Consider the following 14,988-nt stretch of genomic DNA (forward strand, 5'->3'; position numbering starts at 1 on the left):
GTGAAGCTGAACTGAGAGGCTAACACATATATAAAGACAATGCAATCACTGTGATTAGGACACTAGTTAATTAGAGAGCAGTTTGCCCAGGTTCCACAAAAGACATTCAACACAACACAACCTAACATGATGCCATGCATTAAGATATTGCATCATTCACACTTGAACTTTTCAACTTTTTCAGACATCTCACCTAACATGGGAAGAGCTGTAGGTCACCTATGGAATGTGCGGTCACAATAAATAATGGTATAGAATCGTTTACTGGATAGCAAAGAACCAACAGCCTCCCTGGTGCAGCTAAATTCTTAATAAATTGTTGTATAGTAATTACAGCAAGGGTGATTACAGCTGCCTGTTTTTATTAATAATGTATTTAGCATATATAAAACATGTTTTTCTTACATAAAAGAAGTAATTTCTAATTGGTAAAGTATCCAGACCATTTAAAGTGACTTTACTCCTCAACTGATTTCTCAAGTTAACAGAATGCTGTTAGCTCTACAGGAACTTGCCACACCTCTGACAAAAAACTTCGACTATTAGTAAAGACATTCCACATTCAAATACAAGAACAAAACAGGACAATCAAGCCTAATCATGCATAAATGAATGAACTTGATCCTCTCTTGCAAGCTCCCCCTGAATAAGTTTGTATTGGTCTGCTGGAAACTAGATGTTAGCCTGATTTAATTAAAAAATAATTGTTTTTCTCATCTAAACACCAAAAAAGAAAATAATACAGAGTTGCAATAAAGTGCAAATCTATTAAAGAGTAATCACTGCAGACAAATGCACAGCAAGCAACTGATAGTAAGTCTGTGTTAAAACCAACATAAATATTTTGGTGAACATCAATGAACTGCATGCAGAAGTCACCTCTTGAATTGCTGAGGTCAGGAACAGCAAAAGATTCTTTAGGTGGCAAAATGAGAAGAAAAAGGAAAAAACATCTGTAGTTAGGAATCATATAGTAGAACCGATGTGAAGATAATGATGTTCATGCTGCTTTTGTCCATTATTAGTAGGCAAAATATGCCAGTTTACTTAGTAGTACTAAAATTAGCATTTTTTTTTCTTTTGGGCTCCTTCTTTGTTAGACTTGAACTGCAGAATAGCTACTGAGCTAATATAGCCTACCTGGGACATGGCTGTGTAGTGGCAAACTCTGCAGAGTCCATAGAAATCTGTCACTAGATTAAGACTTCTGCTAAAAACGGTAACAAGACTTGGACTTATTATTTTTCTTTCCTTGTATGTACTTGGCTTTCCATACTGGGCTTCATCTATTAGGAATGAGACTTTCAAATATCTCATGCAAAGATGGGAAGTCTCCCTCTGGTATCTAGTATAGCTTCCCTACACAGTGCACTGGGAGACCTGCCTCCCTTTGTACAGCAATCCTAACAGCTCATGCTCAGCAGAGAACTGTCCTGTGTTATCTGACTTTGTCTTCAGGAATCTATATTTCCTATTCAGGTTTGTAAGGACAGGCAATGCCTATCCTGATACCAGATTCTTCTCCTAGGAACTGATACTTTTATCTGTTCTTGAAAGACTAGAGGGGCAGAGGTTGACTCTTGGGAGTGGTGAGGTGACTTTTTTTTTTTTTAAGCTTGCCTAGCCCAGACAAGAAAAAAACTGCCCACACTAAAGGAGATATCAGTCTTGTTATCTGTGATCTGAGACTCCTAAAAGATTTCTGGCCTCATCTCCAAGAGAAGGTTCTGACCACTAGTCTGCCTAGAAGACTGCATTCTTCATTTTCCTAGGGAAACTGGGTGCAAAACTAAAGCCAATAGGCATTATGATTTACAGCACTTCTGCCAAAGAATGGGGAGATCTCAGTCCCATCCTCTGCTTCTCAGGCAAAGACCATTTAACATAAAATACAGAAACACAAACTAGAACCTGATGGGCCCATCTTTCTAGGTGACAATCTGCTAGGCTGGAGCTATAGATCCTCTTGCACTCAGTGCTGTCCATTTGCACGGAGCTGCAGCCTTCCCTGAGGAGCAGCACAGAGAGTGTGGGCCTACAACTGTCCTAGGATGCGACTCACTAGTTCACGCTTCCAGGATACCTGTTGGACAGACCACTGGGGAGACTAAAGGAAAAAGACAATCTGTCCAGAGCTTGACCTTGCCCAAGACTTAGGCAAGGATCTCTGCTGCTTGAACTGGCGCTCTCCTGAGCGTGCTCAAAAGTAGAGCTTGGGTCTACCCAAGATGCTTTGAAAGAAAGAATGCTTATTAAGAGCAGAAACATCCAAGTGTTAAGAAGTAGCTGAGCAGGACATCTTTAATCTCTCTATTCTGCATATGCATATTCTGCAATGCATCAAGTATTTGTATTTATCTTACAGAGATACTAAACCACCAAGCAATACTTTCAACTTTGACTTGAGAACTACATGCATCATTTTTACTTTCTACCAATTAAAATTTAAGAGAAAATCTGAATAAGTTGTTAAATATTTTCCCTGACAGATTTTGCTTCTTCTAGTCTTACAATTCTCCCTTTCATAAGTACTGCACATTACAATATTTAGCACTGAGGACTATGGTCTATAGGTACATATTAATGAAATGTTCTCATGTAATTAGAAGTCTTTGTGTTTGTCTACTTTTTTTTGCATGTCTGCATACATTAGACAGGGTGTACTTCCAATAACAAACCAAATAGAATCTTTAGCTACTATAATTAATTTTACGTTCTTAAAACGGCTTTAAGTAAGACTTTAAAAAAACAGTAAGGTTTCCTAGTCTGTATTAAGAAGTAAGAAACATGAACTGTGGATATTATTTCAGAAGTAACCTCTGCAGACTCAAGGTCATGGAGTGAATTACTTGCATATTACTGGAACTTTAAGGATTTTTAAGCCAATTAAAAATAACAGCTAGCATTTGTATAGACTCACTGGCACCTATTATTTTGTAAAGAGTTTGTGTTTTGCAGAGTTGTCAGTTCTGAACCGTTAGCAGGAATGAAATGTCTACTTCATCTCTTTAACTTCCAAATACATAAATACGCATACACAAATATATATGTGTGTGTATATACACTCAAACATACTTTTTAGATATTGATGTAATGTTGGGTAGTAACCACCTACTTAAACTGACATATACCTTTTCTGTTAAAGAGACAGATTGATCTGAAGACGGGGGGAGTACTGACATCAGACTGCTCCTGTCCTGCTCAGCTGGACAAGGTGCCAACAAACGTGGGTGCGAGAAGAAAAGGAAGTGGGGGCTGCTGTTTTGTGTCTGTGATGCTGTCTCAATTCTGCTAGGAACTTTAGTGTGAATATTTTCAAGAGAGAGTAAGCACCAAGATCTTTTTTTGCTGATACTTCCTCCCCCCCACCCTCACCCCCAAGAAATCACACTTTGAAACCTGTCCACAGAGTAGCTACAGCATACATGTGAAAATAGGAACAGATATACAATATAAATATATATAAATATATTCTTATCAGAAAGACCAAGTAAATAATACTTTCTAACTCCCATCTGCTAGGACTACATTACTAGAAGACAAACGTGCATTATTCTGCCAAAGCAGTAAATAAATATTAAAACATGTATATACCTTCTTTTTCCACCGAGTCAACAACAGCATTGACAAGGTGTATTACAGTCACTATGGAAGCTTGTAAAAGGTATAAAAGGAGCAAATTAAAACAAACCTATAGTTAGTATCACTTTAAACAGCATATAAGTATACAAAAAAACACTGTAAATTGCAGTTCATTACTATTTTATAAAGCAAAATTATTGGTGTACATATACATTTACTCTCTATCTAGAAAGCAGTTGCTTATCATATGTAAAATACATCTCTCAACCTGATTTTTATTCTTGATAAACATGAAAAAGTATTTGTAACTACTCCTGAAGCAAATTCTGCACAAGCACAAAGCTGCTCTAGTTGTGTTAGAATTTCTGGAATGTTGTTTAAAACATACTATATGCATAATACTTAATCTAGATAGCAATAAACTAGGCTTTTTGAAAGGCTTGTGTTGGGTGAATTAAGGACTATTGCTTCCCATTTTAGGCTGCAAACTACATTCCTGCCCCACTTCCACCTAGCCATGGAAGACCAGGGAACACATTTTCACTGAAGTGAACTAAAATGCTAGAACATGAAAAATATCTACTGAAAACTTTGGCTGCTGACCTGATTAAGTTGTGTGCAACCCATGGTATCACAGTAGGAATACCAAATTGAGGTTGTGACATTCTTATTTAAAACCAACCAAAATGAATGTATTTTTTTATCCCTTCCCTTTCCCAAGATACTTTTGGAAGGAAGAAGTATTTACTCTTATAGGGTAGGATGAGGTAAGCGCATGCAATTTGTTTGCATGGCTCAGGGATTACATTTCAAACTAATAAATTCAGAATCTACCAAAAATGAACAAAGAAACAATATCTACAATGCTACAGCTATTTCTTTTAAAATGATGTATTAATGAGTAATCAATACATGACGAGAAATACAAATAAGAACTGATAAAATACATGAGATGGGGAGGAGAACAACATGTACTGCACAACACAGAAAAGCACAGGAAAAAAGTTGAGATTTGATATCAGGTCTACTGATAAAATGATGAGTACTGTAAGCATACCATTTTACTTTCACCAATCATTAACACAGATATTTCTTTTCATGCTGTTAAGAACAAATCACTCCACTGAGAAGGAGAATGTTCTTTATTCCTAAGCTAAAGGAATTTCATTTTTTTTACCACTCGGAGACAAAAGCAGAAATTGGAATAGAGTCAAAACATCTTAACACGGTAAATTAGGTTATGAGATGACTGTGGCTTTGTCCAGTCTGCAATGTTTCTGAATACATAGATGCATTCATACCAACTGTAAAAGCATCTGTCATCACAATGGAAAAATAAAATACTTCCAATTAATAATAATAAAACCCAAAAATATGTACATTGATTACATTTTAATGGATTGGTGTTGTGAGCAAAATACTTTTTTATTTTTACATTGGCGTTTTTCAATGTATGAAATTTTTCTATTAATTCTTTTTAATCATGGTGAAAGCCAAATATATTCTTCCACTATAACAAAATTCCTTTTTTGTGCAGCTTCCTTCATTACTAAAGTAATCAAACTTACAAGCAGTCCCTTAAACTCTGCTCTCACTCAGAACTGATCTGATCCATATGGGAGCTGAGGTCGCAGCAAGAAAAAGAGAAGGAAACAAATGAAACTGTAACACCAGAAAGCTTTACTGAAAGCTGAACGTCAAGGCAAAAGTTATATTTGTGCAGAGGCCATTTTTAAAATTCAGTGTATTCTTGTATAAGGTGATAACTAATGATTACCTAGAAGAGTTTCTCAAATTTGAACACGCTTTTAACACCTTTTAAACACAAGGCTCTGAACACCTTGTGCTGCATTTTCACTGTTAATATTCTAACAGCAGAATGATTATATATAGTTTTAAGGTTAAGTAATTAACATGAGGTGTAAGATAGGCAAAATACTTTTAAAAAATAACAGATCTAGGTATTAACATAAGTAATTACAGATATATATTAAATAACCTCTTATTTAATATATATTTGCTATCTGTAAGTCCTATTGATACCAAGAGATATAGATGCACAGACAGAACGAACGAATGTAAGCGGCAGCACAGAACAATTGTATTTTACGTACCGTTGTCATCACATGATTCAGACTGGAAGGAGCTGAGTGACTGGACCTCAGACATGCTTTCTCTAGCACTGTAAGGATGGGAGTTCTTTTCATCCAGAGGCTTTTTTGAAAGGCAGGGGTCAAGATCTACTACTTTAGCTGAAAGAAAAAGTTTTAATTGAGATGACTAATAGATTCTAATTAAAGAGTCAATAAAATTTAAGGTGTAGATCTACACATTTTTACAAAACTTAATAGACCATGAAGCCTGATCAGACTCAAAATCTAGTAAAGTCAAAATGTTTTTTCAGCCTCAACGGGCACAGAAAGAGACTTTGCACTCATATTGAAATTGTAGCAGCACACACCTTTTACAGAAAAGTAATAAAATAAGAACACTTCTTACTGTCATAGTCAAAATCCCAGCTGGGTTTCTGTATTGAATCGCTGTCTGAAGGAGAGTTGGAGGGAGGTGGAGGTGGCAAATTTGGTGCTACGCTGCAAACAGCCACAGCTTTCCGGTGACCATGTACAGAATCTGGGTTAAAAGTACTAAACTCTGGGTGCTCGGGGATAGCAGACCCCTCAAAAGAATTCCTGTCAAGATTGTTTCTGGAGTCACTTGGAATGCTTGGAGTGTATGAAATGGGACGAACAGGAACCTGTGGTGGGATGTCAGAATAGATGTTCTTATTCAATTTTGCATCAAAATAAGGTCTTTGCAAGAAAGCTGTTGTAGTTCCCAGTTGCTTGTCTTCGGGTTCTGGCTGGTGCTTCTTCTTTCTACTAATCACTTTGCGGCAAACAACAAAAATCACAACTAACAAGAATATTCCTGCGATGAAAACAATAATCCCAATCACTTCAGCTAAGCTAATGTTCCAAGATGTTGACACATATTTGTTAAGAACAATGTCTGTGCAGTGTTTTCCTCCAAATCCATGGCTACAGTTGCAGTGATAGGAACCATAAGTATTCTCACAAAGGGCACCATTAAGACATGGGTTTTCTACACATTCATCCACATCAGTCAGGCACCTACCAAAAGCAGAGCAGAGAAATGATGGTTAGTTTACATCAGTAGTCTCTGTTGTAGTTTCCTTGTTCTCAATGATTCTATATATGTTTAATACACAGTATTGATACACAGTATTAATACATAGGCAATTTGCTATTTTATCAACATTTCAGATTTCGACCAGTTTGAACTGTTAAGTGATACCGTTAAAAACTCCATATATGTGGAACACTACTTACCTTTCTCCGCGAAAGCCTGCTTCACACTCACAAACAGGTCCATCCAAACTGTCAATACACTTGCCACTATTTTTACAAGGATTGTCCTTGCAATATGGACCCAGCTGGCACCTGCAAAAGCAAAAAAAAAGCAGGAGTATAAAGCAAGTATATCGTGTGCTATTGAGGGCTGTAACACAGGGGCTAGCATTTACATCAACTAACCCCAGTGGGTTTCAAGGTCTGAGCTTTAAGTAGGAAACAGATAAAACAGAAAAAATATTATCTTTATATCCTATTCTTTAATGGGTTAATTGGTACAGTAAACCATACAAACATACCTTTGGCCTGTGTACTGTCCTCGGCATTGGCAGATAAAATCATCACTGACCGGGATGCAAGTACCACCGTAAAGGCAGGGGTTGGAAGCACATGGGTTGACACTCACATCGCAGTAAGTTCCCATAAACAAAGGACCACACTTGCAGTAGTAACCTGAAATCAAATATAGTCTTTTTGAAAGACATACGTGGCTTTACTGGTTTTAAGCTAACATATATCCTTGCCCACCTACCTGTTTGAAGCAAGTGGGGATGGGAAGAAATAGAAATATTTTCAATGAAAGATGAAGGGAAGTCTAACAGTAAGGTTTTTCTTGGATGTGATTGAAGGGTAACTTCCATTTCTATCACAAAACACAAGCCTGTCACAATGATTTCAGAATTTTTAAAGGAAGATTTTAAAACAGGCAGTTAAGAGGGTGCCTCTGGTGTTGACACTGAAGATTAAACACCCACTTTGTCTGATGGACTTTGTCTACTTCATACCCCACGGAATTGAGTCTAGAAGACAGGCAGACACAGCCTTCCTACTTGCTCAACAACTGGCCTTCTACAACTCCCTGGGAAATCAAGAATTATTCACAAGGTTGTTTTGTCCTTCACAGCAGGGAAGCGGAAAAGCAGTTCTGAAAACTAAGGGCAGAAGAATATAGCACAGCTTACCTCCATTTGGCAGGGCACTGCAGATGCCTCCATTCTGACACGGGCTGCTTGAACAACCTTCTGTGGTAGTCAGTAAACATCCAGGAGTCACATCTACAGATTCTTCCATGTGTGCATAATTTCGTGGCTTCCTGTTTAGGGGCAGCTCTTGTCCATTAAGTACAACAGAATCCATACAGCCTCTGAAACCATTGCTAACCTGAGGACTTTTGCCATGTCTTGTACCTTGCTGCCGAATATGACCACCAAAAAACACATGATTATCTAGGTTTAGTGTCCTAAGTGTGCCAGGAGCAGTACCAGATGCAGTATGCACCCTATCCAGAACAAGTCGTGCATAATTTCCGTCCACTTCCAGAGATACTGAATGCCACTGGCCATCGTTAATCTGAATGCTCTGAACGGAGACAATCCCAGGTCCACTGCCACAATCAAATTTATATTGCAGCCTTCCATGGTGAATCTACAGAGGAAAGCCACAACATCAACAAATGATTTGCACACTTAGAGAGTATAAAATATTGACACCTATAAAAGTTTATGGTTGCTGGAGAGACAAGATGATGGTGGTGTTCATAAAAGGCAGCTTAATAACACCGTATTACAAACAGTAACAGTGATCGTGATTCATGCTATAAGTTTCTTTTAGTTAAAATGGATACTTTGTACATTTTTTCCTCTCATAAAGAAGTCACAGATCATCCTCAAAAGATTGCAGTACTTCAAAACCTTTCATCTTATGATTTAAGTGACTTTTTCAGTACAGTCTTCATGAGTATTATAAGCAAATTAAATTTAAAGTTGTTATTTAAAATAGATAATTCATTTATTTTTAAAACATTAAAGAAAACTAATTCATTTTACATATTAAAAGAAACTGTACAAATTTGTCACTCTGCCTTGAAGGCAATTCTCAGTTACAATAATTGTACAGAGATGTTATAATTCAATCTTGTAATTTGGCACAGGTAAGAAGAGGAGAAGATATGCACTAGGAGATTTTAATATACCTCTAAGATACTGTAGTCTGTTCCTCGAGCATACATAACAACTGCATGAGCAGAGTAAGTTCTAAGTCTCATTGTCAGCTTCATTTCCTCTTTGTTCTCATTTTCCATGAGACGGTACTTCACGTAGCTGCTCCCAGTGAAAGTCACAGCAGAGACAGTTGATGCTTAGGAATGTAGAAAAGCATAAAATGTGTTAATACAGGGTTGGAATTGAATTTATATTTGGAAAGTAATAAGATTTTTTTCAGAGATTTTTTTAGAACTAATTTCTTACCAGGACACTGTCCAGTTTTGCTGTCTTGGCAAACACAGGTGTATTTTCCTTCCTTTGGATCTCCTAAGCATTCGGTACCTTCAGGGCATGGGTTTCCTTCACACACATTATTCACCAGGGGGCATTTCCCTTCTGTAAAACGAAATACGTTATTTCGCTGCTGTTGGTGGTAATGATATTCTGTGAAAAGAGATACTTCAGTAGCTGAAAGCAACCCAAATTACATTCCTAACTCTCAGACAAGAAAGTTAAGTAACAGTTACAGGACATGGCCAGCACAAACACAGACTAGACAAATGGCATTTATAGTGGCTGATATTCATAGTTAGTTTGATTACTCAAACAATTCAATTGGTAGAATTTGGAAACTGGTGGTGTGGTGGTTTAAGGTTTACCATTACTGTCATACACCACAAAACACATGTAGATACTAAACATGAACAGCGTGGGTTGGGGAGAGCAGGAGTGTGTCTGTATTTGAGACAGAAAAGGAATGGGCTTTAAATATTTACTTAAGATGTGCAAGTTCATCCGGCAACATTGTCATGATTTTAAAAAGCAATGTTGTTTTCCTCAGAGATAAAGACAAATAAATCTTTTGTTGTAAATCTGTATACTTATATGTATCTTAATCAGTATTCATTTCCCAGTTCACCCTGTCATTTCCAGCCAAATTTGGAAGATATGTGGGCTACTCCTCTGAGCAGAAACCAGGAAGTTCTTCAGGTACTTACCTTCATGCACTTACTTTCATGCATACAAAACTGAAAATGTCTGGCAATTTAGAACAGGCAACTAAAAAAGGAACTGCTTTCAAAAAATGGAAAATGATGGTCTAAGTATAAAATAATCCCCTACCATGAGCTTACATTATGTAAACTCTTAAAATGAGGTAATGAGAAAAGAAAGAATTACTCCTTACTCTGAATAAAATTAGGCAAATGTTGCAGTAAGGGTTACAGGACATTCTTAATCTTGTCTTGTAATACAAATTTTCCCCTGCGGATTACGGCTGTTCAAAACCAGAACAAACTTGTCAAGGATCCCATTTCCCTTACTGCTTTTCTTACCTTTACAAAGACAAACTGCTGTTCTGTGATGACGAGGAGTGACAAAACTCAACCTGGCTGTGCTGTGGGTTGACATGATGTTCTCATCCACTGTTACTTTTTCTTCACAAAATTTCAAAGGACAATCTAGGCCAGCGCAAAGCTTATGGAAAACATCGATTATCCGGACACCTAAAATCTCCTCTAGGTCAGGCACGGAAGAGTTTATCTTGTGGAGCAAGATTCTCATTGGGTGCTGAAAGCTACCAGACTTTTCAATATTCAGGAGGACATCCAGGTTTGAAGGAGGATCTGAAGGCTGCAAACTAACAATCTGGATGTCATTTCTCCTCACGCCCAAGATGTTTCTTAAAGCTCTCTGGAAATTGCGCCAGTAATCACCAATGAATTCTTCAGGGGCAAGATTTGCAAAGCGTATTGCAATACTGTGGTTTAGTAACTCTTGTGTGATTTGTCTGATGTGTACAGTAATATCAGCTGCAGTTGTAAATTTTCCATCTGTAACAGTGACATTTAGGAGGTACTGTCCTACATCTAACCTTTTATGTGCTATTAGTTTGCCACCAGTACTGGAAACTGAGAACAAGGATTCCATTTTGGGGTCCAGACTGTATGTCAAAGTATCATAAACATCTTGATCGGTTGCATGAATTTTTCCAATGACACCACCTGAATATTCTTCCCCAAAGGCTGTGATAAAGATTTCTAGAGGCAGAATTGCTGGAGAATAAATGCTTTCCTCAATAACTCTAATGTCAATGTAAGTCAAAGATGACAACGGTGGTTTTCCATTATCTGTCGCCTAAAGGAAGATGAGGATAGAGTTATATTTTTGCTTTATCTCAAATTCTGCTGTACAAATTTGTACTCTCTACAGTAGAGTTACATTTTTCTACAGAAAAAAGTTACTACAGGAATATGCTTTATGAAAATTTCATAACATAGGTCATGACATAAAAGTTAATATTGAAAATTTAAAAAGCTTATATAAGCAGGCACACACAAACATGTTTTCGCTTCTTTGAAGATTAAAAGGCTACAGTGCTCTTAACACCTGAAAATTCCAGGAAGCTGCTAGCAAATACAGAGGAAATGCACAATAGCTGATTTCAGACAGCAGATGGTGCTTGAAGCTTTTTTTTTAAAGCATGGTAACAAATTACAAACTTGGAATGACTCATTCACTAGAAATGTACAGTGCTTCACCACAGTTATTAGCAGGTGGCCTTGGAAGACAACCTAAATGCAGTATGTCAAACAGTACTTCAAAGGGAAAAGAATACATGGAGAAAGTTAAAATTAGTTATGTTGTCTTCCATGATTTGTGATCATGGAGAGGAAAAAACCCTACATGTAGTGCTATTTGCTTCAGACAATCAAAGTAATTATCTTTAACAGAATCAACTTAATTCAATTTTGTAGCATCTTTGAACATTGCATCCCCTGTCCTCCACCCTTTTTGACAAAACCATACACTGTTGTTGTATGAAGAGCGGACAAAAAAACCCAGTAGAAAACTGAGAAAAGAGCATTCCCTTCAGTTCTCTTTCTTTCTCTTTTGCAGCTCTTGCTTTCCATCTACTTTTTTTCCCAGAGCTTTTTCTGTGCAAAAAAAAATTGGAGAGATAAGAAAGGACAGAGGGGATACAAAAGGCTCCAAAGGTAAATCACATACTGCATTGTTCAAATCATTTTACAGTAATTTTGCAATGACTACAGGTAGTTGGTACACTCCAAAGATCTATGCAGAGAAGCTGCTTTTGATTTTTCATACAAATTTAAGCAAAAGAGGAAAAACTCCAGGCACAAGACTATCTGTGGATGTACACAGAATCGTAGCATTTTTGAAAGGTAGAACTATGTCTTCATCTATTAAGACAGGCATGGCCAGAAACTTGCCCTGTAGTTACCCAAACTAGAAGGAGAGAAGCGTTCAAGTTGGCAAAGTTCTGTTTTGCCTAGATTTCTGCCTGGAAACAAGAAAAGGCGCAGGCAGTTCAGCTACAAGAGAACAAGGGAAACAAGAAAGGGCTCAAAACAAACAGGCAAGCAAATTATAACAAATGGACAGCAAGTAGGAAAGAAGAGCCCCAGGAGAAATGATTTTTCAATAGCGCAGATATTTTTAAATCTGATGTGGTTTTAAACTAAAGACTTCAGAGTGTGGCACAAAGGACTGTATGACTCATAGCTTTAAGATTTCACACACTAATGCCGTGAGACATTTGTTAATGGATAATCTGTTTCCTTTGGAGAGAGGGAAGGCAAATGTGAGTGGCATGCACATGTAGGTGGCTGTTGGGAAAAAAAAAAATAATCCTTATTTCTATTAAAGCCACAAAAGTAAAGTAGAGGAAAGGCTCATGTGAAGTGAAGTTTTTTGGTGGTAGCGAGTATGTGCAGTGTGTATGGGAGGGGTTCTTTGTGGTCTGTGGTTTTTATTTTTTTCCAATTAAAGTATGCTTGTAACATAAGAAAACCTCCGCCTCAACAATCACTTCAGAAAGCCACTAAGGTGAAAGTTGTCAATACTGAAAAGCACGCCAGTGGAGGTCAGTTAAAACACAAAAACAAGTATCAAGAGATCATACAGAGCCATTAAGTTGTGAGCTGCAAGATGAAAGTGCAGAAATTAAAGATGGTGTAAATTTGAGAAGGTGCCTTGCTACTATCTTTGAAAAATAATTCTTTTAAATGAACAGGGGAAGAATGTTTTTCCACAAAAGTCATGTATCTGTTTTTGTGTGTATCATTGAAACTGAAGTCTTGTGATATGGAAATGCTAGTTTTAGTCTTAGATGCCTTCATGCTCATGTACAGTGACTCACTAAGGAGAGAATAATAGCAAATTATAGCACTGTGTCTATTTAAAAAAGTTATCATAGTATAATATGATAAATGGCAATGAAAAGACGTATTTCCAGAATCCAAGCAGAGAACTTGTAAATCAAGGGATTACACAGGTCCAAAATACTGAGATTGGGTAGTACAGCATCCCAAAAATGCACATTAGTATAGTCTGCTTTAATGGTTGCCAATCTATGAGAAGCCTTTGTTCTAAATGAGTACATTTGATTTAAGACACTTGTTTAGCTCCTGGATGCCATTAAAAGAGCCCTTATTCATTCCCTAGAAAAAAAGGCACTTTTAAAGTGCTGTGCTGAAGAGAAGATGGCTGACGTACTGAGAGGCTGTTTACAAGCATCCTACAGCCTGGCAAGTGGCTTGGAAATGAAAGAATTGCATGGTTCCACCCAGAGGAAGGTGTCAAGTAGGCACCCCATACTTAAGAAAAGGCAGGCACGACAGGAAGGGCCAAAGGTGCAGCTAAATCATGAAATTTGACAAAGACAGTGGAACAGTCTACACAGAACAGGGAATCTCCTGTGCACACATTCATAGGAATATGTTTTAGAAACAAAATAAATAGAAATTAGTTACTGCTTAGAGAAAATATAAAATGAAACATTGGAACCTTGTATTACACTGATGGCCAACAGAGTCATTGTCCCACTTTAATTAGCAGATCACTACTGAGAAAAAAATGGCTAACAGAGAAATGATATACCTCCCTGCCCCTTTCCTCATCTCAGTCCTTAAGCACTAAACTGAACTACATTTAAATGGAAGCTTTATCTATGCTGGTTCTCATACTGATGGCTCCTGATAACATGCTTTAGTGACTACACCAGCAAATGACAGTACCTGTGGGATTTTTTTTTTTCCTTCTCCAAAGAAGAAAGATAGCCTTTATGTAAATACACCACGATTATTATCCTAATGTGGACAGAATTCAATATACACTCACGCAGACAGTACTGCTCTAAAGCTCTGCAAGTGCATGTTTACCCAGAAATTGTCTGCAGTATTACATATGAGAACAATTAGAGATTGAAATAAATTCCTCATGTAAAAGTAAAGGCAAGATTTTTTTCTTAAAACACAAATCTGGAAATGAAGTTTAAGAACTAAAGCCAGCTATTTTTAGCCTACTGACTTCAAGTTCCCAGCTGCTTAATTTATAACTGAATTAAAAAGGATTGGATAAGATTAAAAAAAATGGGCTTGAACTTTTTTTACATCAGGTTACAAAAAAGTATTTTAGAGAACTTAGCTATGTTCATGTAACCTGGATTTTTTTTATACGGTCTGCCTTTTTGGTTTGTTTTGGTTGTTGGTTTTTGTGTGTGTGTGTATTTTTGGTTTTGTTTTTTTTTTTTTTTTTCAGAACAATGGCAAACGTAGGCATATATGATAGCACTCAAAGTAATTTTTTATGTTTTATGCTGTGTTTTCCACTGCAAGATTCTGAGATTTCCAAGTGCTGTGCTGCAAGTTTCAATGCTACGACAAAGGTCCACTGACCTGGTTTTCCGTACTTTAAAAAGATGCTTTCAATTGCTAATTGTTTCAATGGTAAAAGAATGTGGCACTATAGAAAAATATTTCAGTACTGCCATAATGTGCAACTTTAAATATCCCTGTTTCCATTGTATCAGTGTAGTCCAGCTCACAGCTTCAAGGGTCAAAGCGACAGTGGCTAAAGGAAGCCTACAGCCAACAGTAGGTGGCTCGAGGGACCTGTCCCTGCTGGCTTTTCCAGCATCCCACATGAAAAGCAAAGGACTTCTCAGGACCACTCACACAGTTAACGTTTCACTTACACCTTACCCTCATTGTGAGTTTAATTAAGCTTATTGTTACAGCTGCGTGGATTTC

At 37.2% G+C, this 14,988-nt stretch overlaps 1 protein-coding gene across 3 annotated transcripts in view; it reads right to left on the reverse strand.

The window, feature by feature from the left end:
- FAT1 (FAT atypical cadherin 1) overlaps positions 1-14,988 on the reverse strand; it is a 111,649-nt gene that overhangs the window by 1,518 nt on the left and 95,143 nt on the right. The window contains exons 19-28 of one of the 3 annotated variants that reach the window (XM_082051729.1): positions 10,270-11,071; positions 9,200-9,331; positions 8,926-9,089; positions 7,916-8,378; positions 7,253-7,406; positions 6,933-7,043; positions 6,082-6,713; positions 5,697-5,834; positions 3,595-3,654; positions 880-915 (exon numbers count right to left, since the gene is read on the reverse strand). In XM_082051729.1, the coding sequence (XP_081907855.1) occupies positions 880-915; positions 3,595-3,654; positions 5,697-5,834; positions 6,082-6,713; positions 6,933-7,043; positions 7,253-7,406; positions 7,916-8,378; positions 8,926-9,089; positions 9,200-9,331; positions 10,270-11,071 (2,692 nt within the window). The remainder of the gene's footprint in view (positions 1-879; positions 916-3,594; positions 3,655-5,696; positions 5,835-6,081; positions 6,714-6,932; positions 7,044-7,252; positions 7,407-7,915; positions 8,379-8,925; positions 9,090-9,199; positions 9,332-10,269; positions 11,072-14,988) is intronic. The other 2 variants (XM_082051730.1, XM_082051731.1) reach the window with 2 other exon arrangements.

Source organism: Streptopelia decaocto (assembly GCF_964273445.1).
Source record: "Streptopelia decaocto genome assembly, chromosome: 4".
In the NCBI taxonomy this organism is placed as follows: domain Eukaryota; kingdom Metazoa; phylum Chordata; class Aves; order Columbiformes; family Columbidae; genus Streptopelia; species Streptopelia decaocto.